We start from the raw sequence: 23,824 nt of genomic DNA on the forward strand, positions 1-23,824 counted from the left end.
GTGCCTCCCCGCCTCCCCCCCCCTCGATGTTCTTCCACACCCCCCAGTTTGGGAACAAGTGATCTAGCCCTTGGTTAGGGCTTCTAGGCCACTACCCAAAATACAAATAGGAATCACACCAATAACATGCAAACATCACTTCCATAACCCAGTTCTCAAACATTAAGGAAATAGTTTAATACTATTTTAAAGACAGAACAATTAACTCTAAATAGAAACTAACCTTTATTAAGACAGTATGAGGATAAGCAAGCAACATGAAAAAGAATAATAAAAAAGCAGCATTTTATAAAAACATACTCTATTAATACAACTTTTTGTATCAGCTTCTCTGAGAAAAGCTCTTAGGATAGTATTACTGGCCAGAGGTGCAGCTGTCTGCACAAGGAAAAAAGTTGCTCCTTAAACATATAATGTACTGGTGGCTAGAAAAGAATTTGCAGGATCAGAGCCCAAGCATGTGTGTAATTTTACTCATATGAGCAGGCCCATTGCAGAAATGTGTGTAAAGTTATGCATGTGTGGCTTTAGAACATAAGAATAACCACAGGAGTGGATCAAACCAGTGAATAGCCCAGTATCCAGTCTCTGATAGTGGCCAGTGCCAGATGTTTCAGAGGGAACGAAAAGAACAGGGCAATTTCAAGTGATACATCCCTGTCATTCAGTCCCAGCTTCTGGTAGCTGGAAGTTTAGGGACATCCAGACTATAGGGTTGTGTCCCTGACAATCTTGGATAATAGCCATTGATGGACCTATGCTCCAGGAATTTATCCAATTCTTTATATTTTTAATCCAGTTATACTGTTGGCCTTGACAATATCCCATGGCAATGAGTTCCACAGGTTGACTGTGCATTGTGTGAACTATTTCCTTTTGTTTTAAACCTCCTGCCTACTAATTTCATTGAGTGATTCCTAGTTCTTGTGTTGTGTAGGATGCAAATAACATGTCCTTATTCAGTTTCTCCACACCATTCATGATTTTATAGATTTCTCTCATATCCTCTCTTAGGTCTCCTTTGTAAACTGAACAGTCTGGTCTTTTTAATCTCTCCTCATATGGCAGCCGTTTCATACCCCTAATATTTTTGTTGCCCTTTTCTGAACCTTTTCCAATTCCAATATATCTTTTTTCAGCTGGGGCGACCAGAACTGCATGCAGTATTCAACATATGGCCATACCATGCATTTATATAGTGGCATAATGATATTTTCTGTTTTATTAGCTATCCCTTTCCGAATAGGTATTCTGTTAGCTTTTTTTAGCTGCTGCAGAACATTGAGCAGATGTTTGCAGAGAACTATCCACAATTACTGCCAAGATCTTTTTCTTGAGTGTTAAAGTTAATTTAGACCTCACCCTATTATATGAATAGTGAGGATTATTTGCAGGACTGGGGCCAAAATTAGAAAAATGCAGACTTTAGACTGAAGAGAATTTATGTAAAACGACAAAGGGCTAAATCTAGTCAGCTGCTGAGCACTGAAATCAGGATTTGGGCCCAGGGCTGTTTAAGTATACGCTGGATCATTGTAACAATTTGTGAACAATGATATGAGGCATTAGACAATTTTCTTTTAAACCATAGCTTGCATTCTGCAGCTTCTGAATTTGCACTGGGATTCAAATAAATACCTCATGTGGGCTAAGTCCATCCTATGTGGTGGATGATTTACTCAGACCTACAATGAAGGTTTCTGGGAGAGACGATTTCACACACAGTGAATCCATGAGCCTACTCAGGGCACCCATGCAGTGCAATGCACCTTCTGTGCCCATGAGACTGTGCCGTGAGAGACGACCTCAACCTTCTCTCTCCACACACAGTGCACATGGCCCCTATCTCCCCAAGCACTGGGGGAGGGAGGGGGTAACCATGACTCCTCAAACTCTCCCACCCTCAGGTTGCTGCTTCTTGACTCACAAAACTGATCCCACGTGACCACCTCTATCTTGCCCTGCTAGGGCCCCACAAGCCCTGCATGATACTGACCCACCCACCCCCCGGGCCCACCCCGCAGCGCTGACTGCTGGCGCTCCCCCACCTCTTCCTCTTGGCACCTGGGGAACTGAAGCATCTGACAGGTTTCAGAGTAGCAGCCGTGTTAGTCTGTATTCGCAAAAAGAAAAGGAGTACTTGTGGCACCTTAGCGACTAACCAGTTTATTTGAGCATGAGCGTTCATGAGCTACAGCTCACTTCATCGGATGCGTTCCTTGAAGTGAGCTGTAGCTCAGGAAAGCTTATGCTCAAATAAATTGGTTGGCCTCTAAGGTGCCACAAGTCCTCCTTTTCTTTTTGAAGCATCTGACAGTGACACACTACTCCTCCCACTCGACCACCACTGGCGACGGACGTCACGTGACCGGCCCCGACCTCCTCTAGAAGAAGCGGCGCGGCCGGGAGCTGTGAAACAAATAAGCAGCGGAGGTAGGAGGAGAAGCGACACAGTCGCAGTGCACGAGTTAGTTGATGCTGTGGTTGCCGCGTAGAGCGGCGCGGAAGGGCGGCCAGGCGCCGGAGGGAGCCATGGCGACGTACGTGAGCGAGCTGGAGGTGGCCAAGAAGAACCTGAGCGAGGCGCTAGGCGAGAACGTGAAGCAGTGAGTGGGGCCCGCTCCCGGCCACCCTGCGCCCCGCACACGCAGCCCGGCTAGGTCCGCCGAGCCCCGGCCTCGGTTTCTGCCCGGTCCCGGGGGAGCGGGGCCTGCCGCCCGGTGGAGGCCGCTCCTGGGCCGAGGGGCTCAGCCTGGAGCGTGTCCCAGTCGCTGGTCGCCCCGCGGCCTCGACTTTGCCTAGGACAACTGGCAGCCCCCGGCCCGCAGGGGCTGACGTCCTGGCCTGGTGGGGGCGGGGCGGGGCGGGGCGGCGGACACCGGCCTCGCGCTTCGGGCCGCGCGGGCGGGCGAGCGGGGGCGGGAGCCTGCTCATGGGTGCCCGCGCCTCGCCGCGCGGAGGGCGTGGGCCGGCGTTTGGAAGGGAGCGGTGTCTGACAGGGGAACCAACCGCGGGAACCGGCGCCCCGAGGCCCTGTGGCGTCGCCGTCTCGGGCCATTTTGAAATCCCGCCTGGCCGCTCGGTCTGTCAGATCGGCCTAGGCAGTGGCGTGGGGCAGCTCCGCGGCCTGCGCTAGGCGGTCACAGCGCTGCCTCGCAGTCTATTCATCTAAGCAGCATCTCTTCATTCATTGACAGGAAGCTTGAGCTTTGCAGGCCTAGCTTAATAACGGGTCCGGTTCACCCCGTGCTCGGGCCTTTGAGGGGCAGTAAGAGATCAGGGGAAGTGATGAAGTAGCAGCCTCTGTCTCTTCTCCCACCAGCCTGTCCGGTTTAATTCTATCCAGTTAAAACTCTGGATTTAGCAAAAAGCTGGCAAATGTAGCCGGAAGGGACCTGCTGACTCCTGCTGCTCTCTTGTTTACTTTAGATGAACTGGTCTTCATGCAGAGAGGCAAGCTTTTTTCACCCTCTGCGTTTGCACCGAAACATCCTGTTCCACCATGAGAAATTGTAGGCCCACACTTTTAACACACATGGCGCTTAACTAGGTCATTTAAGGTCTGCCTGTTTAATTAAAGATGCCTCCTTTCCCGTCTGCTTAAACTAAACAGCTAGTAAGCAAGATGAGAACTGGTTGTTCTCTTGGTCTTTTACTTAAAGTACATTTAGAAATTTGCAAGGATTCTGTATGAGTAGAATGGACCAGTTAGTTCATGTGCCTTTGCCTATGCTAAACTTAGTGCTATGTAATTGTTTTCCCATTTCCCCCATAATAAACTTAAATAAAAAATTAAAGACTTCTGTTTATAAGCAATATAACAGAAACTGAATTGGTTCAAATGGGTTCTGTCTCTGGTTCTTCCACTGGGTTATTTTGACCCTGGTCAAGTCACTTCACACCTTTGTGCCTTCATTTTCCCATCAGCAAAACGCTGAAAATGATATTTCCGTCCCTCGTAAAGCACTCTGTGAGAGCTAGGTAGTGTTATTAATGGCGGGCATCAACTCTGGATGTTAGAGTGCTGCGGTTTGCTTCTAACACATTTGTTGTTAGATCATGGTGGCAAATAAGAATTTGTTGAAATAGTTCTTAAATGCTTTCACCTACAGGGAAATAATGTCACTCAGAATGAATGATCATAATCACTAATTTCAGTTCATGGTTCATGTTTGGCCTGAGTCTCAGAAGCTGGCATTGCTCTAGCGCATGAAAGCTTGGGCTATCAAAGGGGGAGCATAGCGCAGATGAGGGACGTGTCTGATGGAGATTCAGGGAGAAAGTGTTAATGGTCATACTATAGCATTGAAAGGTTAACACCAGTATTAACCAGAAGCTGGTATCAAAGATGGGAGCAGGGGGATGAGGTGTAGGTGTACCTGTACAATCTAGAGTAGTGCTATTCAAAGTGGTGGTCCCTGGACCAGTGCCGGTCTGCGAGCCATCGGCTGCCGGTCCGCGTGCACATTGGGGGAAAAAAAAATGGCCGGTCCCACACATCCGATAGCTTGAGAAGCACTGATCTAGAGAACACAGAAGCACAGTTCTCATCATCCATCTTCAGATGCTCCATCTTCTGTGCTACTTGGCATGTTATAAACCCTAATGCCATATCTTTTGCCTCCTCTAGATGCTAGAAGGGGGAAAGCAGTTTTTTTTCTTCTACCTTTCATCCTATGTCACAGGCACCTGACTTTGAAGGCAGGTATCTGCTACTCTAAATCTCAGTTTTGAGGGCATCTTGCCTTATGGATAACTCCAGTGCTTGTCTCTTCTGTGAGTCAAACTGACCCTAGTTTTGTCAATTTCATTCTATTGCTGTTCTGGGGTGCTATGGGCAGCAGCATAGGTAGTAGACTGTCTGCAGACTCAGGGTGACAACTCATTCTATTATATTATGTTTATCTTCATAACCTCAACTTATAAGAAGTGGGTTTCAGCCATTAAGGTTCTATTTTTCTGCATTTTAGAGCAGAGATCAGTATAATTAACTCCATTTTATAGTGGGGGAAACTGGGCACAGACCTGTGAAGTGACTTGCTCATTCACCCAGCTGACCATTGGGAGAGCTGGGAATAGAACTAGGTCTCCTGGGTCCTAGTCCAATGCACTCTACCAGTAAGCCACATTGTATCCCTTAGTTAGTGGAGCACAGCTGTTTCTCATCCCCTCTTGTCAGGAAAAGCTTCCTATTCATCAGGGTTTTTCAAATCCCGTTGATCTAACAGTGGCCAATTCTGTTATATATTCATTTGATGAGTCGATTGTTTACCAGAGCACTTTTCCTTTTCCCTCAAATGTGCCTTTAAAGTTTACATCATTCACCACAATGTTTTAGTTTGAATTGAGCATGGGAAAAAGGAGAAATGTTTTTAAAATGATTTATGATCGTAACTATGACTGGGAGATATGATCACCTTAAGGACTCTATGCTTTTTGGCCCACCTCTCTGCTTATTTCCTGTCCACCAAACTGCCTGGGATGAAACACATGAAATGGGATGTATGCTGCTCTGCAGTGTCTGCTCTGCAAAAAATCTATCCATTTAACGGAAGGATATAGGCAGGGGTGGGGGGGGGGAAGGATCTGGAAACAGCCACAGGAAGTGTTTGTCTCCCCTCTCCTATGTAGATTTAAAAAACAATAGGTTTGATTCAACAGTATTTGAAAACACAGACATCTCATTCCTTTCCTCCCCCCCCCCCCCACACTTATTGTTGCTGAAACAGCATTAACTATCCTGGCATTCCCTGTGCTTATCAGCAGAGTCACAAAGTATAATTGCTGTCATGGTGACTGAATCATTTAGGAACAGGAGTAGGGATCTGTGGGGTTAGGGGAGGATAGTAAGGCGCTACACATGCATGCTGTAATAATGTTGGTGGTGGGATGGAGGCCTACTCTGCTTCCCTCTGCATCTTTATCTGAGAGGGAAACAGAGGTTTAAGGCAGTACTAGGACTCTAAAAAGTAAGTAAATGCCTATATTTCTCTGCTTTATATTTGGATAGTCAGCTGGCTTGCTCAGATGCTATACTCCCTTCTCCCATCCTCTTCTTCCACTAAGGAGATGTTTTGGCTCTGTCTTGGAATCTCTGAACAGCCCTTAAGATTAAGTTGATGTGACAGCAAGGTGGAAACCTTTCCTGGCCTTCAAAAACCATGCATTAATTGACACAATGAATGTGACCTACATGCCCTTTTAAATTGAATGTTTTATTATCCTGAACAAATGTACTGTCTGCTATTAAATCCATTTGTTGTCCCTGCCAGAGTAAAATCTGCTGGCTGTGGTCCAGATTTATTACTAAGTTTCTGGCACTAAGCCATGTTTACAAATAGCAGGGCTCATGATTTGTAGATTTCTGAATTGCCTGAGTGTTTACCCAACATACAGGTTTTAACCTTCAATGCTGAAACTAGTGGAAAAGTCTTCTGAATTTTAAATGCCTTCTCTTTGAAGAGAACCACCATTCCAGTGAATGAGAAACTTTAAAGAAATATAGAAACTAGTGGAGGTACCTGTCAAGGAATGTGTATTAAGAATGCGCACAGATGTTAAGAGCTCTTGGTGCTGTAGCTAAGTATTATTGAGATCCTATGTAAAATATAAACTCTGATCTCAAATATGAACAAATTACCTTCCTAATGGTGCTACTCTCACCACCTAGTATTCTAGGAGTACATTTGTATGACTGTTATATTCAGCAGTAGCATGTTAATATATAGGATTCTTTGCATTAATGTATTTGTGCTTCCTCTGTTGGCTTTGCTGCTGCATAACTACATTCAGGACTGACTTGTCATTAAATCATTGTGCTAATGAGTGATTGACATTAGTACAAGTGTTTGGTGGCATGTATAAATGTTTGCAAAGGGCAAAATGGATAATTCGGAGGAAAACAGTTTTCCTACCTGTTTTTAAAAGTTTCTACTCCCATTTTCCAGTCAGCACAAACCGGCCCTTAAATGGATTCAAATAACATAATCTTGAAACAACTTGACGTTATTAATGACGAAACAAAGAAAAACCTGTAGTATGGGTAGCCTTACGGGTATTTGGAAGCCATTCGCCTTCTATAAAAAGTGTGTGTGGTGGTGGTGGGGTGTTCAAGGTTTTCTGATAAATTTGAAGCCTGCAAGTGAAAAACATGGCTGAAACGCAACAAAGAGACCTTGGACTCATTGTGGATAGTTCTCTGAAAACATTTGCTCAATGTGCAGTGGCAGGCAAAAAAGCTAACAATGTTAGGAACCACAAGGAAAGGGATAGCTAATAAAACAGAAAATATCATAATGCCACAATATAACTCTATGGATTACTATGTGCAGTTCTGGTTGCCCCATTGCAAAAAAGATGTATTTAGAATTGGAGAACAGAGAAGGGCAACAGAAATAATTAGGGATCTGGAACAGTTTCCATGTGGGGAGAGATTTAAAAGACAGGGATTATTCAGTTTAGTCATCTCTTTTCCAAGGTGGCGGGGGAGTTACGATTGGTATGGAGAAAGTGAATAGGGGAGTCTTATTTACCCCTTGACATAACAGAAGAAGTAGGGGTCACCCAAAGAAATTAATAGGCAGTAGGTTTAAAACCAACATAAGGAAGCACTACTTCACACAGTGCATAGTCAACTGGTGAGGCTCATTGTCAGGGGATGTTGTGAAGGCCAAAATTATAATGGGGTTCAAAAAAGAATTAAAGAAGTTCCTGGAGGATAGGTCCATCAATGGCTATTAGCCAACATAGTCAGGGTTGCAATCCTGTGCTCTGGGTATCCCTAAACCTCTGACTGCCAGAAGCTGGGGCTGGAAGATGGATGATTTACTATAAATTGCACTGTTCTGTTCATTCACTCTGAAGCATCTGGCACCGGCACTATCAGAAGATGGGGATCCTTGGCTAGATGGACTATTGACCTGACCCAGTATGGCCATTTGTATGTTCTTAACTCAACTACACCTAAATTTATAGACTTTAAGGCCAGAAGGGACCATCATGATCATCTAGTCTGAACTTCTGCACATCACAGGCCACAGAACCTCATCCATCCACTCTTGTAATCAGCCCATAACCTCTGGCTGAGTTACTGAAGTCCTCAAATCTTGATTTAAAGACTTCAAATTAGAGAATCCACCATTTTTCTAGTTCAAACTGGCAGGAGACCCATACGCCACACAACAGAGAAAGGTGAAAAACCCCCAAGTTCTCTGCCAACCTGTCCGGGGGGTGGGGGTGGGGATTTCTTCCCAACCCCAAATATGGTGACTAGTGAGACTGATTATGTGGGTGAGACCCACTAGGCAGACACCTGGGAAAGAATTCTGTGTAGCAACTCAGAGTCCTCCCCATCTAATGTTCCATCTCTGGACATTGGAGATGTTTGCTAAAAGCAGTTGTGGGTGGGCCATATGCTGTTTTAGGAAACCTCGTCACACCATTCCCTCTATAAACTTATCAAGCTGAGTCTTGAAACAAGTTAAGTTTTTTTTGTCCCCACTACTTCTCTTAGAAGGCTGTTCCAGAACTTCACTCCTCTGATGGTTAGAAAGCTTTGTCAAATTTCTAGCATCATCTTATTGATGGCTGGTTGATACCTATTTGTTCTTGTGCCAACATTGGCAACTAACTTAAATAACTCCTCTCCTTCCCTGGTGTTTATCCCTCAGATGTATTTATAGTAGGGCTGTCAATTAATTGCAGTTAACTCACACGATTAACCCCAAAAAATTAATCATGGTTAATTGCCGTTTTAATCACACTGTTAAACAATAGAATACCAATTGAAATTTATTAAATATTTTCGTATGTTTTTCTACATTTTCAAATATATTGATTTCTGTTGCAACACAGAATACCAAGTGTCCAGTGCTAATGTTACATTATTTTTTATTACAAATATTTACATTGTAAAAATGATAAAAGAAATACTATTTTTCAATTCACCTTATACAAGTACTGGTGTGCAATCTCTTTATTGTGAAAGTGCAACTTACAAATGTAGGGTTTTTTTTTAATTTTTTTGTTATATAACTGTACTCCAAAATAAAACAAAGTAAAACTTTAGCGCCTACAAGTCCACTCAGTCCTACTTCTTATTCAGCCAGTCACGAAGAGAAACAAGTTTGTTTACATTTACGAGGGATAATGCTGCTGGCTTCTTATTTACAATGTCACCTGAAAGTGAGAACAGCCATTCGCATGGTACTTTTGTAGCTGGCATTGCAAGGTGTTTACATGCCAGATATGCTAAACATTCGTATGTCCCTTCATCTTCAACCACCATTCCAGAGGACATGCATCTATGCTGATGACAATCCAAAGCAGTGCACACCGACGTATGTTCACTTTCATCATCTGAGTGAGATGCTACCAGCAGAAGGTTGATTTTCTTTTTTGGTGGTTTGGGTTCTGTAGTTTCTGCATCAGAGTGTAGTTCTTTTAAGAAGATGAAGGGACATATGAATCTTTAGCAAATCTGGCGTGTAAATATCTTGCAACGCCGGCTACAACAGTGCCATGCGAACACCTCTTCTCACTTTCAGGTGACATTGTAAACAAGAAGCGGGCGGCATTATCTCCTGCAAATGTAAACAAACTTGTTTTGTCTGAGCGATTGGCTGAACTAGTAGTAGGACTGAGTGGACTTTTAGGCTCTAAAATTTTACATTGTTTTGTTTTTGAGTGCAGTTATTTTTTTGTACGTAAGTCTACATTTGTAAGTTCAATTTTTATGATAGAGGTTGCATTACAGTACTTGTATTAGGTGAATTGAAAAATACTATTTCTTTTTTAGAGCACAAATATTTGTATTAAAAATAAATATAAAGTGAGCACTGTACACTTTGTATTCTGTGTTGTAACTGAAATCAATATATTTGAAAATGTAGAAAACATCAAAAATATTTAAATGGTATTCTGTTACTGTTTCATCACGCGTTTAATCGCTTGGCAGCCCTAATTTATAGAGAGCAATCCTATTTTCTCCCCCCCTTTTGTCAAGCCAGGCCTTAAAAACCTCTAAGGATGGAGATTCTACCACCTCCCTTGGTAACCCATTCCAGTGCTTCACCACCCTACTAGTGAAATAATATTTCCTAATATCCAACCTAGATATCCCCCACTGCAACTTGAGACCATTGCTTCTTGTCCTGTCATATGCCACCACTGAGAACAGCCTAGCTCCATTCTCTTTGGACCCCACCTTCAGGTAGTTGAAAGCTGCTATCATATCCCCCCTCACTCTGCTCTTTTGCAGACTAAATAAGCCCAGTTCCCTCAGTTTCTCTTCCTAAGTCATGTGCCCCAGCTCCCTAATCATTTTCATTTCCCTCCTCTGGACTTTTTCCAATTTGCCCACATCCTTTCTGTAGTGGGGGGCTCAAAACTGGACGCAATACTCCAGACGTGGCCTTACCAGTGCCGAAGAGAGGGGAATAATCACTTCCCTCAATCTGCTGGCAATGCTTCTCCTAATGCAGTCCAATATGCCGTTATTCTTCTTGGCAACAAGGGCACACAGTTGACTCATATCCAGCTTCTCATCCACTTGTAATCCCCCGGTCCTTTTCTGCAGAACTGCCGCTTAGCCAGTCGGTCCCCAGCCTGTAGCAGTGCATGGGATTCTTACCATCCTAAGTGCAGGACTCTGCACTTGTCCTTGTTGAACCTCATCAGATTTCTTTTGGCCCAATCCTCCAATTTATCTAGGTCACTCTGGACCCTATCCCTTCCCTCCAGCATATCTACCTCTCCCCACAGTTTAGTGTCATCCACAAACTTGCCGAGGGTGCAGCCCATCCCATCATCCAGATCATTAATGAAGATGTTGAACAAAACCGGCCCCAGGACTGACCCCTTGATACTAGCTGCTAACTAGACATTGAGCAGTTGATCACTACCTGTTGAGCCCGACGATCTAGCCAGCTTTCTATTCACCTTATAGTCCATTCATCCAATCCATAATTCTTTAATTTGCTGGCAAGAATACTATGGAAGACCATATCAGAAGCTTTGCTGAAGTCAAGATCTATCGCGTCCATCGCTTTCCCCATATCCACAGAGCCAGTTTCTGCATCATAGAAGGCAATCGGGTCCTTAAGCCAAGGTCCTTTAAGTTTCTTCTCGTAAGTTAGGTTTTCCTTTCCTCTAATAGTAGGCCTTCTCTGTACCTGTTCCACTTTGAATTAATCTGTCTTAAACATGGGAGACAAATTGCACAAAGTACTCCAGGTGAGGTCTCGCTGCCTTGTATAATGGTAATAACACTACCCTACCTCTACTGGAAATAGCTCGCCTGATCTATGCTAGGATTGCATTATCCTTTTTCACAGCTGCATCACATTGGCAGCTCATAGTCATCTTTGATCAACCAATACATCCAGGTCTTTCTCCATCTCTGTTGCTTCCAACTGATACACCCCCAGCTTATATTAAACATTCTTATTGTTAGTCCCTAAATGCATGACTATTACATTTTATCCCCTAAGAACATAAGAGCGGCCATATTAGGTCAAACCAAAGGTCACGTTGTGAAGGCAAAGTCTATAACAGGGTTCAAAAAAGAATTAAGTTCATGAAGGCTATTAGCCAAAATGGGTAGGGATGGTGTCCCCAGCCTCTGTTTGCCAGAAGCTGGGAATGGGCGACGGGATGGATCACTTGGTGATTATCTGTTCTGTTCATTCCGTTTGGGGCACCTGGCATTGGCCTCTGTTGGAATACCGGATACTAGGCTAGATGGAGCTTTGGTCTGACCCAGTAGGGCCATTCTTATGCAACCCTCTCTGTTTTCACTGAAGTTATACTAAAACATTGTTTCTTATTAGATTTTTCTAATATGATACAAAAAGCTACATGTTGGATCTGAACTACATGACTGTCCATTTAAGAAATGGGAGAAAAGGAATAGATATAGTAGGCAAAGCAATGTTGTTTACAGTGCTTAATGTTCTCTCTCCCATGCACAGATACTGGGCAAACTTGAAACTTTGGTTCAAACAAAAGATCAGTAAAGAAGAGTTTGATCTGGAAGCTCGTAGACTCCTCACCCAAGATAACGGTAAGAGAGTCTCTGGGAGTGTCCCTTTTTCTGTCTTCCCATATTTCTCAAAATACCACATTCTGGGTTAGTTGCTGCTTGCTACACACCGATGCAGCCACATGAAGTGTGACTACATAACTCCCGCTGCTTGTCTAGAACTTGCCTCCTCTCTTGGGCCACATTATCTTACCACTGCTGAGATTAGGAGCTGCAAAGGAGAAGGTTCTTATTTCATAGAGAGGCTAAAAACCTATGTAAAGGATATCAATTGGGAGGTGTATGCAGCCCATGGAATGAATGGGAAGACATGGCTGTGGAAAGTGTAAACAAAATCACTTTATAAGGTAGCTTCAAGTGTCTGCCTTTGGACTTTGCCTGCCATGTTGCTAATGTGAATCTGTCTTCAAGTAACATTTTTCTTTCCTAGCGTCTGTCTGAGTGAACTATCTTTTTTGCAGTCCATTCTCACAATGATTTCCTCCTGGCTATTCTCACCCGATGCCAAATCCTGGTTTCTGCACCAGGTAAGAGAACAAAAAATTAGTGTAGTGTGTTTTTTTTTTTTTTTTTTTTAAATCATACAGCACAACCCTGGGAAGTGTTTGTGTTGGGCTTTGTTTTTAAGTTAAATGCTGTGATTTATTTAGTCTTAAATTGTATGTTGTCTCTTACTATGAACTAGGTGCCGTATGACACAGTGGGGATCCTGACTGAGGCCTTATTACTATTGTAATATAAATCATCTGTAATACAAAATAAGGATTTCATACACTTAACTAGAGACTAGTGCTCTGTATTGCCACGCAAGAGATCAAGGTTTGATTTCTAGTCTCCTGCTTCTTTGACTGTGAGTTCTGTAAGGTGGTGTGCTCTGTGCCCCACCAACCTGCAGGGCTGAGTGAAGGGAGGTTTTGCTCTGTGTTCTCCAGCGATCTGCTTGGCATGATGCGAGAATGATGTTGACAGGTTTTAAAAGGAGACTGAGCCTTTCGTCAGGAAGATGGAAACTCTGAGTCACGGAGGGAGGCAGCACTAGGAGAAAGGTTTCAGAGTGGTGTGTGTGTGTGGTTTCAGAGTAACAGCCGTGTTAGTCTGTATTCGCAAAAAGAAAAGGAGTACATGTGGCACCTTAGAGACTAACCAATTTATCTGAGCATAAGCTTTCGTGAGCTACAGCTCACTTCATCGGATGCATGCTGTGGAAAGTGTAGAAGATTTTTTTATATACACACAAAGCATGAAAAAATACCTCCTCCCACCCACTCTCCTGCTGGTAATAGCTTATCTAAAGTGACCACTCTCCTTACAATGTGTATGATAATCAAGGTGGGCCATTTCCAGCACAAATCCAGGGTTTAACAGGAACGTCGGGGGGGGGGGGGGGGGTAGGAAAAAACAAGGGGAAATAGGTTACCTTGCATAATGACTTAGTCACTCCCAGTTTCTATTCAAGCCTAAGTTAATTGTATCCAATTTGCAAATGAATTCCAATTCAACAGTTTCTCGCTGGAGTCTGGATTTGAAGTTTTTTTTGTTTTAATATTGCGACCTTTAGGTCTGAGATCGAGTGACCAGAGAGATTGAAGTGTTCTCCGACTGGTTTATGAATGGTATAATTCTTGACATCTGATTTGTGTCCATTTATTCTTTTACGTAGAGACTGTCCAGTTTGACCAATGTACATGGCAGAGGGGCATTGCTGGCACATGATGGCATATATCACATTGGTGGATGTGCAGGTGAACGAGCCTCTGATAGTGTGGCTGATGTTATTAGGCCCTGTGATGGTGTCCCCTGAATAGATATGTGGGCACAGTTGGCAACGGGCTTTGTTGCAAGGATAGGTTCCTGGGTTAGTGGTTCTGTTGTGTGGTATGTGGTTGCTGGTGAGTATTCACTTCAGGTTGGGGGGCTGTCTGTAGGCAAGGACTGGGCTGTCTCCCAAGATTTGTGAGAGTGTTGGGTCATCCTTCAGGATCGGTTGTAGATCCTTAATGCGTTGGAGAGGTTTTAGTTGGGGGCTGAAGGTGATGGCTAGTGGCGTTCTGTTATTTTCTTTGTTAGGCCTGTCCTGTAGTAGGTGACTTATGGGAACTCTTCTGGCTCTATCAATCTGTTTCTTCACTTCCACAAGTGGGTATTTTAGTTGTAAGAATGCTTGATAGAGATCTTGTAAGTGTTTGTCTCTGTCTGAGGGGTTGGAGCAAATGCGGTTGTATCGCAGAGCTTGGCTGTAGAAGATGGATCGTGTGGTGTGGTCAGGGTGAAAGCTGGAGGCATGTAGGTAGGAATAGCGGTTAGTAGGTTTCCGGTATAGGGTGGTGTTTGTGACCATTGTTTATTAGCACTGTAGTGTCCTGGAAGTGGATCTCTTGTGTGGACTGGTCCAGGCTGAGGTTGATGGTGGGATGGAAATTGTTGAAATCATGGTGGAATTCCTCAAGGGCTTCTTTTCCATGGGTCCAGATGATGAAGATGTCATCAATATAGCGCAAGTAGAGTAGGGGCGTTAGAACAACGCTTCCTCAGCTCTCGTCCCCTAAGTCAGCCATAAAAATGTTGGCATCCTGTGGGGCCATGCGGGTACCCATAGCAGTGCTGTTGATTTGAAGGTATGCATTGTCCCTGAATGTGAAATAGTTATGGGGGAGGACAAAGTCACAAAGTTCAGCCACTAGGTTTGCCATGACATTATTGGGGATACTATTCCTGACAGCTTGTAGTCCATCTTTGTGTGGAATGTTGGTGTAGAGGGCTTCTACGTCCATAGTGGCTAGGATGGTGTTTTCAGGAAGATCACCGATGGATTGTAGTTTCCTCAGGAAGCCAGTGGTGTCTTGAAGATAGCTGGGAGTGCTGGTAGCGTAGGGCCTGAGGAGGGAGTCTACATAGCCAGACAATCCTGCTGTCAGGGTGCCAATGCCTGAGATGATGGGGCGCCCAGGGTGTGTGTGTGTTTTTGTCCTGCCTCCAGAGTAGAGGGGATGACAGGAAGCTCGTAGTTGTAAAGTCTTAATTAAAATGATGCCAATGAATTTAATATACTTCTATTAAGTCCCTGCAGCTATCACATTATGTCTGGTGTTACGCTTGTCTGTGGTGTCTAGTGAGTTTCAGTATTGCTGACACCAGAATGCATCTTGAAAGGATGGACCAGTAACTTTAGTCACAAGACCCTTTGAGTGAAAGTGATTCAAACTGCAAATTAGAATACGAGTTTGAGACTGCTAGAAAGTTCAGAGACCGGCATTTTAGGGTGTTGTGCTGAGCCTGCTGTATTGTTTATGCTGACTGCATAATGCAATCAAACCTGGCTAACCAAACACCAAAAGTTCTCCATGTAACTTCTGCTGCTTCTTGGGTTTTTAACATTGGGATGGCTGCAGCAAATACATTGCACTTGGTTTGTTTTATAATCTAAACTTTCTGAATAAAACCGGACAGACTTAACCACAGCCCGACTATCTTTTAAAAAAGGACAAAGTAGTGAACTGGGACTGGGCAGGTCTGGGTTCCATTTCCCAAGAGTGATACAGATGTTGTCATATGTAACGTTGCTCAGGTAGGGCTCAGGCTCTGGTTGGGAGGGGATCTCCACTCCTGTTTAGGCACCTAAATGAGTGGCCAGATTTTTAACAAGGGTTTGCACAGCACTTGACAGCTCCCACTGAGAACAATAGGAGCTGCTGGGTGCTGAACAAGCACACTTTAAAAATCTGGTCCTTCATTTCTCAGTGCCTCTTATCCCCATTTTACAGCTGGGGAAAACACTTCTCCACCTTGTAGGAGTGATGTGAGGATAAATCCATAAAAAGTTGGGAGGCACTTGGATACTACAGCGACAGGCTGTACCTAGACAGACAAAGCATCACATGAGTACTCTGTATTAATAATTAATTAATGTAGAGCTGCTCACATTCTGTTCCAGATTGCCAATTTCAGGGAAGATTCTTGTTAGACCCCCTGAGAGTACTTAGCTTATGGAAATTGCCTCCTTCAGTGTTTTTGTTCCTAGGAAGACTTTCAAAAACTACTTGTGTTTTTGCTTTCACATGCTTGTGTTTTCTCCCTGGGAGGGAAATCCTACTGAAGTGTACATTCAGTTTATAGTGTCTCTGATCCATCTTGATGAACTAAGCAATTAGTTGTTTTTTAGCTAATCCTGGCTTCTATAGGGCCCCAATTTCTTTTTCAGTAATCTTGGGCTAACAAAGACTTGGAGCTATAGTCATCTACACCTGAGACTGGATAACTTTTTTTTTTTTTTTTTTTTTATTAATTATTCAGAGGTGGCAACGTGTTTTGGTTTAAGGGCCAACAAGTCTGACAGACAGGGATGGGTTGACCATGTCCCATTTGCCTCCAAAGAAAGGAGGAGAGGTGAAAAGAAGAAATGTGTGAGAAAGAAAGAGATGGGAATAAAGCGACAACTGAAAAGAGAAGAGAGTGATCAGAGAGATTCTCCTAAGCATTTGTCCTTCTCTATTCTGGCCAAGAAAATAAAATGAAAGAAATAAACAGAATGGGTGGGTTCTTTTCTGTAACACATATCTTTGTAGCTTCATCTGTTAGTACATTTCTTTTCCTTTCTCTGCTCTTGCTGCTGTACACTGTGTGTGTGTGTGTTGGAAAAGTCTCAAATGCCACCGCCTTCCTTTTGCTGGGGTTTGACTGTACTCTGCCCCTATGGCAAAGCAGTGCAAGCCTGGAGAGAAGCAGCTCTGTTCTCTTTCTCAGCTTGTTGCTTTTGTTAACAAGGCTAGAAGCGCGGCTAGCTCCACAGTGGATCGGTTGTCACAAAACCCTGCCAATGTGACATTGGCAAATCTTGAACTGCACAAGAGTAGTCGTTAAAGTTTCCCATGTGCTAATACTGCTCCCTTCAATGTGTGCAATAAGTATAAACTGTGCTCTAGAAATTAGTAAAATGAACACATGCTGTCACTTATAATGCTACTTCTAAGCACCTCTAGTTATGGAAAGAGATGCAGTTCCTTAATATTACACTAGATGACAACTACCACATATGGCCTGGCTGTGTGGATTTATGCGTGGTAACGCACGTGCTTAAAGGAGCAGTTAATGTTGCTCAAGCCTCCTTGGATCTGCTGATATTGTTGCAAATTTAAAATCTCCAGGCTTAACATTATATTAACCTGTTTGCATAAAACCTGATAAGGGAATGGTGGCAGAAGGGCTTAGTAACAACACATGGAATCATATCGTCTGTCTATGCAGGCAGTACAACTGTACTCATCATCTCGAAGTGCCTTGCGAATTCTAATGAATTTATTTTTAGAGAACTTCTGGCTTTTTCCCTATTCACTAATCTTTTTTTTTTTTTTTAAGTTGTTGGAAAAGGCAGGTTAGAGAGAGAGGTTTTATGCTTCAATCTGACAGCAGGGAGGTCTGGTATTGTTGATTGCTTCCAGGCTTGTGTTCCACACTTGTATCAACCTGCTGAGCAAACTGTCTCCTCTGTCACTTTTGAGGTTCCCAGTTGCTGTGGAATTCTGCTGTCATGACTGAAAAGAGTGAGGGGCAGTCCCACAGCGTAGCTGGGGTTACTTCTATAAAGGCTTTTTTGAGGATAAGAACTGAAATCTTGACCTTGCTGCTGTCTTAAAGTCTGAATTAATGCAAAGAATTAATGCAAAGAATTACGGCTCTGTATGATGTGCTCTTGGTAACCTATCTTGCTTAGTAAAAAGACGGTAACATAAAATCCCTCCTGGCCAGAGGTACAGAATCCCCTTACCTGTAAGGGGTTAATTAGTTCAATTAACCTAGTTGGCACCTGACCAGAAAATGCTTTCAAATCTGGGGCGAGAGGGGGGAGGTTTTGTTTATGTTCTTTTTTGTTTGTTCCCTCTCTGACAGAGAGAGAGAGAGACCGGGGCAGGAAAAATCATCTCCTAAAAACATACCTGAAAGGACCATCTAAGATTACAAAAATTGTAAGCAAACCAAGAAAATATGTTAGATCAGTGGTCCCCCAACCTTTCTGTGGGGATAGCATATGCCTATTCCCAGAAGACTCTGGCAGATGCCAGACACCCCGCCGCCGACATGCCGCCGAGACACGGCAGCGGCAAGAAGGGTCGCCGTTGAAATGCCTCCTAGAAATGGCAGTGCTTTTCAGTAGCATTTCGGCGGGTGGTTCTCCGGTGCACACAACTGCCCCAGCGGGTGCCATTGCGCTCACGGGCACTACGTTGGGGACCCCGTGTTAGATTATCTTTTGTTTTAGCTTGTGAATTTTCCCTATGCTAAGAGGTATGTAACTGGAAAGCAAAGTCAGAGGGGAATCCTCTGTGTTTTAAATCTTTTTATTTACCCTGTAAAGCTACCTTCCATCCTGATTTTGTAGGTGTGATTCTTTTACTTTTTTTTTTTTTTAAATAAAATTCTTTAAAAACCTGATTGATTTTCAGTGTCCTAAAAAAACCAGGGTTTGGTCTGTGCTCACATTAAACCAATTGGTTAGTATATTATTCTCAAGCCTCCCCAGGAAAGGGGGTGAAGGAGCTTGGGTGGATATTTTGGGGGGGAATAGGGCTCCAAGTGGCCCCTCTCTGAATGTTTGTTTAAATCGCTTGGTGGTGGCAGCAGTCCCGTCCAAGGACAAGGAAAGGAATTTGTGCCTTGGGGAAGTTTTTAACCTAAGCTGGTGGAATATAAGATTAGGGGGTCTTTCATTCAGGTCCCCACATCTGTACCCCAGAGTTCAGATTGGGGAGGGAACCCTGACAGAAGACTACTGCGTTTTTGAAGAGCTGTGGCTCTTTTCTTTTTCTTTACTACTGTTTTTCCTCATGGTATCCCATGCTCACTCATTTTACCCACACTCTCTTAATTTCTGACCTGCTCAAGACTTCCTTACTTTGTGTTTCTAAAGATTCTCAATGCTTACAGTTCAGTCTTATGCCTTCTACAAAAGAACACCGTGTTACCTTCTACACCTACTAGAATATTGGCTTATTCTACGAAGTGAAGAGCACTTGCATGTTCTGTCTCCCATCCAAATGCTAACCTAGCCCTATGATACGTGGCTTGTGACAGGTCATCCAAGGCTATAGGTCAGAAGAATGCAAGCCCAGTGTATAGGTATAGTAACAGACCTGTGGAAAGAATAATGAAAAATGGCAAAGCCTGAGGTGGTCTGTGCAGCACAAAGCAAGAGAATTCAGGAGGAAGTAGCTGTCAATGAGTGGGTGAACAGTAGAGCCCATCACATAGATGAGGTTCATTACTTCAGTGCCCCGATACTTGAAGCCTTTAATATGAACCTCATGATTAAGTGCTAGAATACTGTGTGTTAAAAGGTATTCTAAGGGCACAAGGCTCAAGAAAATTAAGAGGAAAGATTAAAACTGGAAACAAAATATTAAGTTGTAGAAACTCCCCCTCATAGTAGCAAAACACTAAGCAGGTGCTTAAATCCTTAACTTTAAGGCCCATCAGCTTCAACAGAATGTAAGCATGTACTTAAAGTTAAATATGTGTTTGGCTGAATAGGGGTTGGGATTACTTGCCTACTTTTGTTGAATAGGATGACTATGTGAAGGGAACCTGTATGTTCAAGAACACTGGCCCAAGGAACACCTTAACCCAGAGATCTGCTTGGGGATTTTACACAGTCAGAAGGTGACCTCTGTAACTGCAAGAGAAAATAAGCTTGGCAATGTGAAGCCCCAAGTTCCATAACTAAACATCCAAATGACAGTGGAGAAAACAGGATTGATGTGTTGAAAGGATAAGCCTTCAGCTGACATTGCTGTAATTGTCTGGAAACATTAGGAAATCAGATAGTGATATCCAAATGCCTGATGATCATATTTACTGACTGAATTCTAAATCAGATTCAGCCCTCCTGGAAAATACTATGGAGGTTCTTCAGGATCCTATGTGGCAGTAGCATAACCAGCTGGATATCTGTGGTGATGATGAAATTCTTGTTTTTCATATTCAGCTTCTTTTCTCTCTGCCCCTGGGAACACTGAGACAATGGTGCAGGCTTGTAGGAATAAAACAGGTTTGTCTGCTAGGGGTGAGAGAAGTAAAGAAAATGTTCTAGGAATACTATAGAAGCCAAACTATGACTAGCCTACATGCTAAGTAGGTAAAAGAGTAACTGCTCTGAGATCCTTGATAAACACTAGAAAATCCTAGAGAAATTAGCACATCCTGAATTAAACAGCAGCACCCAACAAACTCAGATTTAGCAGTTAGCCATGATGTTCCGTGAAACAATTATAAATTTTAAAATGATCAAAATACAAAAAACCACATTCAACCTTTCTCCTAAATTCAACTGACATCTTTAAAATAGCTCATAAACAAAATGCAGAAACAAAATTAGAGGCGTTCGAAGTAAATTGATTTATTTACATCATAAAGAGCATTAATTTCAGTGTCTCTTATTTTTGCTGAGTGGGCAAATAGGACAACTGGCTGTATAACTGAAATAATACTGCTCGATAACAACCATACTAATCCTTGAGTTAATGATGCAAAAGGTTTCAGGGCCAAGATTGGAGATAACTTTTGAGGAAAAACATCTATAATACCTACATAATAGTAGGTAATGTGGCAAATCTTCAACCTGGCCAGGCCTTCTTGGGCAAAAGTGATTGTGCCTCTCATTGCCAGTGTACATACGTCCCAAATAAACCATAAATATCTGGTAGTTTATAAATATCTTCTTCTCTAAGCTTAATCAAAAATTTCATATATGGAACACCCCACCCCCCCTGAATTATTCCACGCCACTCTCTCTCCTGTCATCCTACATTAGAAAGCCTTGGCATTTTTGGAGTTTAATGCGCTACTCACTCCAATTTCTGCTCCGAAATCAATCATGCATATATGGAGCTGCAGTCAGGCTGTGGCTTTCTCTTGTCCCTAGAACCATTATTAAAAACCAGGGCCAGAGCCTAGTTAGGGTTAGGTTTCAGAGTAGCAGCCAGTGTTAGTCTGTATTCGCAAAAAGAAAAGGAGTGCTTGTGGCACCTTAGAGACTAACAGATCTATTTGAGCATCCGATGAAGTGAGCTGTAGCTCACGAAAGCTTATGCTCAAATAAATTTGTTAGTCTCTAAGGTGCCACAAGTACTCCTTTTCAGTTAGGGTTAGGATTTCTTAATTTTAAATCTGGAATACTTTCTCTTAATCCAGGTTGAGAGGTTGGGCTATCTAGCAGGGACCCAAGAGGCTGCTCTCTAACCTTCTAAGGTCTGGGAAGAAATAGCCGGAGTGGACTGAGTATTGGCATTACTCTTCTGGTACATTCATGCTCCATATTCTGAGGTGTGGCGCAGAGACAGAAACAGCCCAGTTCTTCTGAATCAGAAGGAATGCCACATACCCTGTATGGGCTAGGACAGAGGTGGGAAAACTACGGCCCATGGGACCATCCTGCCCGACACTTGAGCTCCTGGCTGGGGAGGTTAGCCCCCGGCCCCTCCCCTGCTGTCTCTCCTCCCCCGCAGCCATGCTGGCAGCCCGGCTGGCTCTGGCGGGCGGCGGGGCTGCGAGCTTTTGCTGCTCTGAGCTGCATGGTAGGGGAGCCGGGGGGTTGGATAAGGGACAGGAGGTCCTGGGGGGCAGTTGGGGACAGGGAACAGTGGGGGTTGGATAGGGAGTGGGGTCCTGGGGGGCCTGTCAGGGGGTGGGGGTGTGGTTAAGGGCCTTGGGGGGGCAATAAGGGGACAGGGAGCAGGAGGGGTAAGATAGGCAGTGGGGTCCCCGGGTGCATGGTTTGGGGGGTGGGGTCCCGGGAGGGAGCAGTCAGGGGACAAGGAGTCAGGGGGTTGGCTGGGTCGGCCGTTCTGATAGGGGGTGGGGGCCAGGCTGTTTGGGTGGCGAGGGCACAGACTTCCCTACCCGGCCCTCCATACAGTTTTGCACCCCGATGTGGCCGTCTGGCCAAAAAGTTTGTCCTCCCCTTGGCTAGGAAATACAAATGCGTGGACTTCAGGGGTAAAACCTTTCAAAGATTTTTCCAGAGCTGCCAAATTCCCCCAACATAACTTTGAAATGCTAAAAGCTTTCCTTGGTTTCTGACACGTCTTTAAACACCATTTGTACTAACTTCCCTGTCATCAAATAACGATCACAGAATTGTTAACCCCACCCTAGCGTGTCTGTGTGATATTGTCCGATTTTATATTGTCTGCTCTGCTCTTTGACAAGCTAAAAGTTGCAAAATTGCATAATTTTATTGGCTATCATGTGAAATGTGTGGTAAATCATTTACCTTTCTGAATTTTTATTTTGTTTAATAAAACAAAATGATCACAGCACGATACCGAAAGCCTGAAGGAGGGGCAATGTTATTTCCCTGAACAGCACTGGGGGTGCAGATGTTTGCAGAGTAAACATAAAGGAGCGGATTGGCTGCATATTAGACAGATTATCATGAAAGGGCTGGTAGCCCTTACCTCACAGGAAGCAATCCCAATCTTTGTTCTTTAGTGGGAGCTGCACTCTCAGCCACTCTCAAACTGGGGGCAGGGCAGGTGCCTGATAGTACTACCGGTGAATGAAAAAATCCATCAGATCAAACCTTCTCCATAGCCCCTCCCCCAAAAATAATGGAGTGGGAGCTGGTGCACAAGATTCTGTGAACATTTCAGTAGGAGATACTACTCTGCAGGACTCCCCTTGCCAAGGGTATGTGGTATAAAGTCTGTAATATTGGTCTGGCCAGCAGTGGCAATGGAAATACAAGTAGCTAACTCCTGAGCAGTATCCAAGTGGGCTGCTTGGCTACACCTTCTGGTGTGATGTAATATATAACAACCATCCTTGTTGCAACTGGTTTCACTTGGTCCTTCCTCCTCCTTCCGTCAGTTCCACACAGTTGCTAGCTCTCTGTCTGCTTTCTGGGTCTCTGTTTCTTCTTCAACTTTTTCATACTCCCTTGCCCTTTTAAGGATGAATATGACATTTGTTTATTAAGAGCCTGATCTAGTACTTATTAAAGTCAATGGAAAGACTTGCACTGACTTCAGTAAGATCCAGTGGGCCAGACTCTGATACCCTCACTCACGCTGGGTTGCACCGTACTCCACAAAGTTGTCCTCCACTTGTGGCATCTGATATGTTCAGTTGTGAGTAAGGGTATTTGGATCTGGCCCCAAGCATTGGAGCAATATGTTGCTGCAAATTTACCTTTCAGCAAGTTAGCACATAAACTTCAAATTGAACTTTGTTGTTGCCTTAATAGGACTTGAATACCTGCCAGGCACCGGATATTGAAAGGCTAATTGTCATGTCCTGACACAGCATGTTTCTTACAAAACTCCAGAATGTCAAACAATCTTTTCAATAAAAGATATATCTATATTATGCTTACACAATCCCTCTCGTTTCAAAATGACTTACGAACTATAGTCCAGGATGACTCTGCTAGTGAAATGCAGCCATTTCTGGGGATGACGTATGGCAACTGTCAAGTAGAACACAACAGTGCTACACAACTGAACCTGAAGAGTACCTTTTTAGAACTGAAACTGTAGAGGGAATTTATTTAGGCTGACCATAATTCCTAGAGTTGGAATGTGGCCAGGATGCTGACTCTAAGATCCCTACTCTTAAAAAGAATGTCATGGGATCTTTAAGAACCACATATGATCAGGACCTTGGTTTTAAGTCTCATCTGAAATATGGAAAGTACTTAAAGCACCTTAAAGAATCTATCATTAAACACATGAGATACAATGGGACTCTTCATGTGCTTAAAGTTAAGCATGTGCTTAACTGCTTTGCTAGAGGAGG

The 23,824-nt window shown here is 43.7% G+C and overlaps 1 protein-coding gene across 2 annotated transcripts in view; it reads left to right on the forward strand.

Annotated features, from left to right (window-relative positions):
* Nucleotides 1-2,347: 2,347 nt before the first annotated feature.
* The window catches only part of TADA1 (transcriptional adaptor 1), a 35,953-nt gene continuing 14,476 nt past the window's right edge, over nucleotides 2,348-23,824 (forward strand). The window contains exons 1-3 of one of the 2 annotated variants that reach the window (XM_073356307.1): nucleotides 2,348-2,606; nucleotides 11,970-12,061; nucleotides 12,502-12,567. In XM_073356307.1, coding sequence (XP_073212408.1) covers nucleotides 2,476-2,606; nucleotides 11,970-12,061; nucleotides 12,502-12,567 — 289 coding nt within the window. In that variant the 5' untranslated portion in view covers nucleotides 2,348-2,475. The remainder of the gene's footprint in view (nucleotides 2,607-11,969; nucleotides 12,062-12,501; nucleotides 12,568-23,824) is intronic. The other variant, XM_073356308.1, reaches the window with a different exon arrangement.

The sequence above is a fragment of the Lepidochelys kempii genome, chromosome 8 (assembly GCF_965140265.1).
Source record: "Lepidochelys kempii isolate rLepKem1 chromosome 8, rLepKem1.hap2, whole genome shotgun sequence".
Lineage (NCBI taxonomy): Eukaryota > Metazoa > Chordata > Testudines > Cheloniidae > Lepidochelys > Lepidochelys kempii.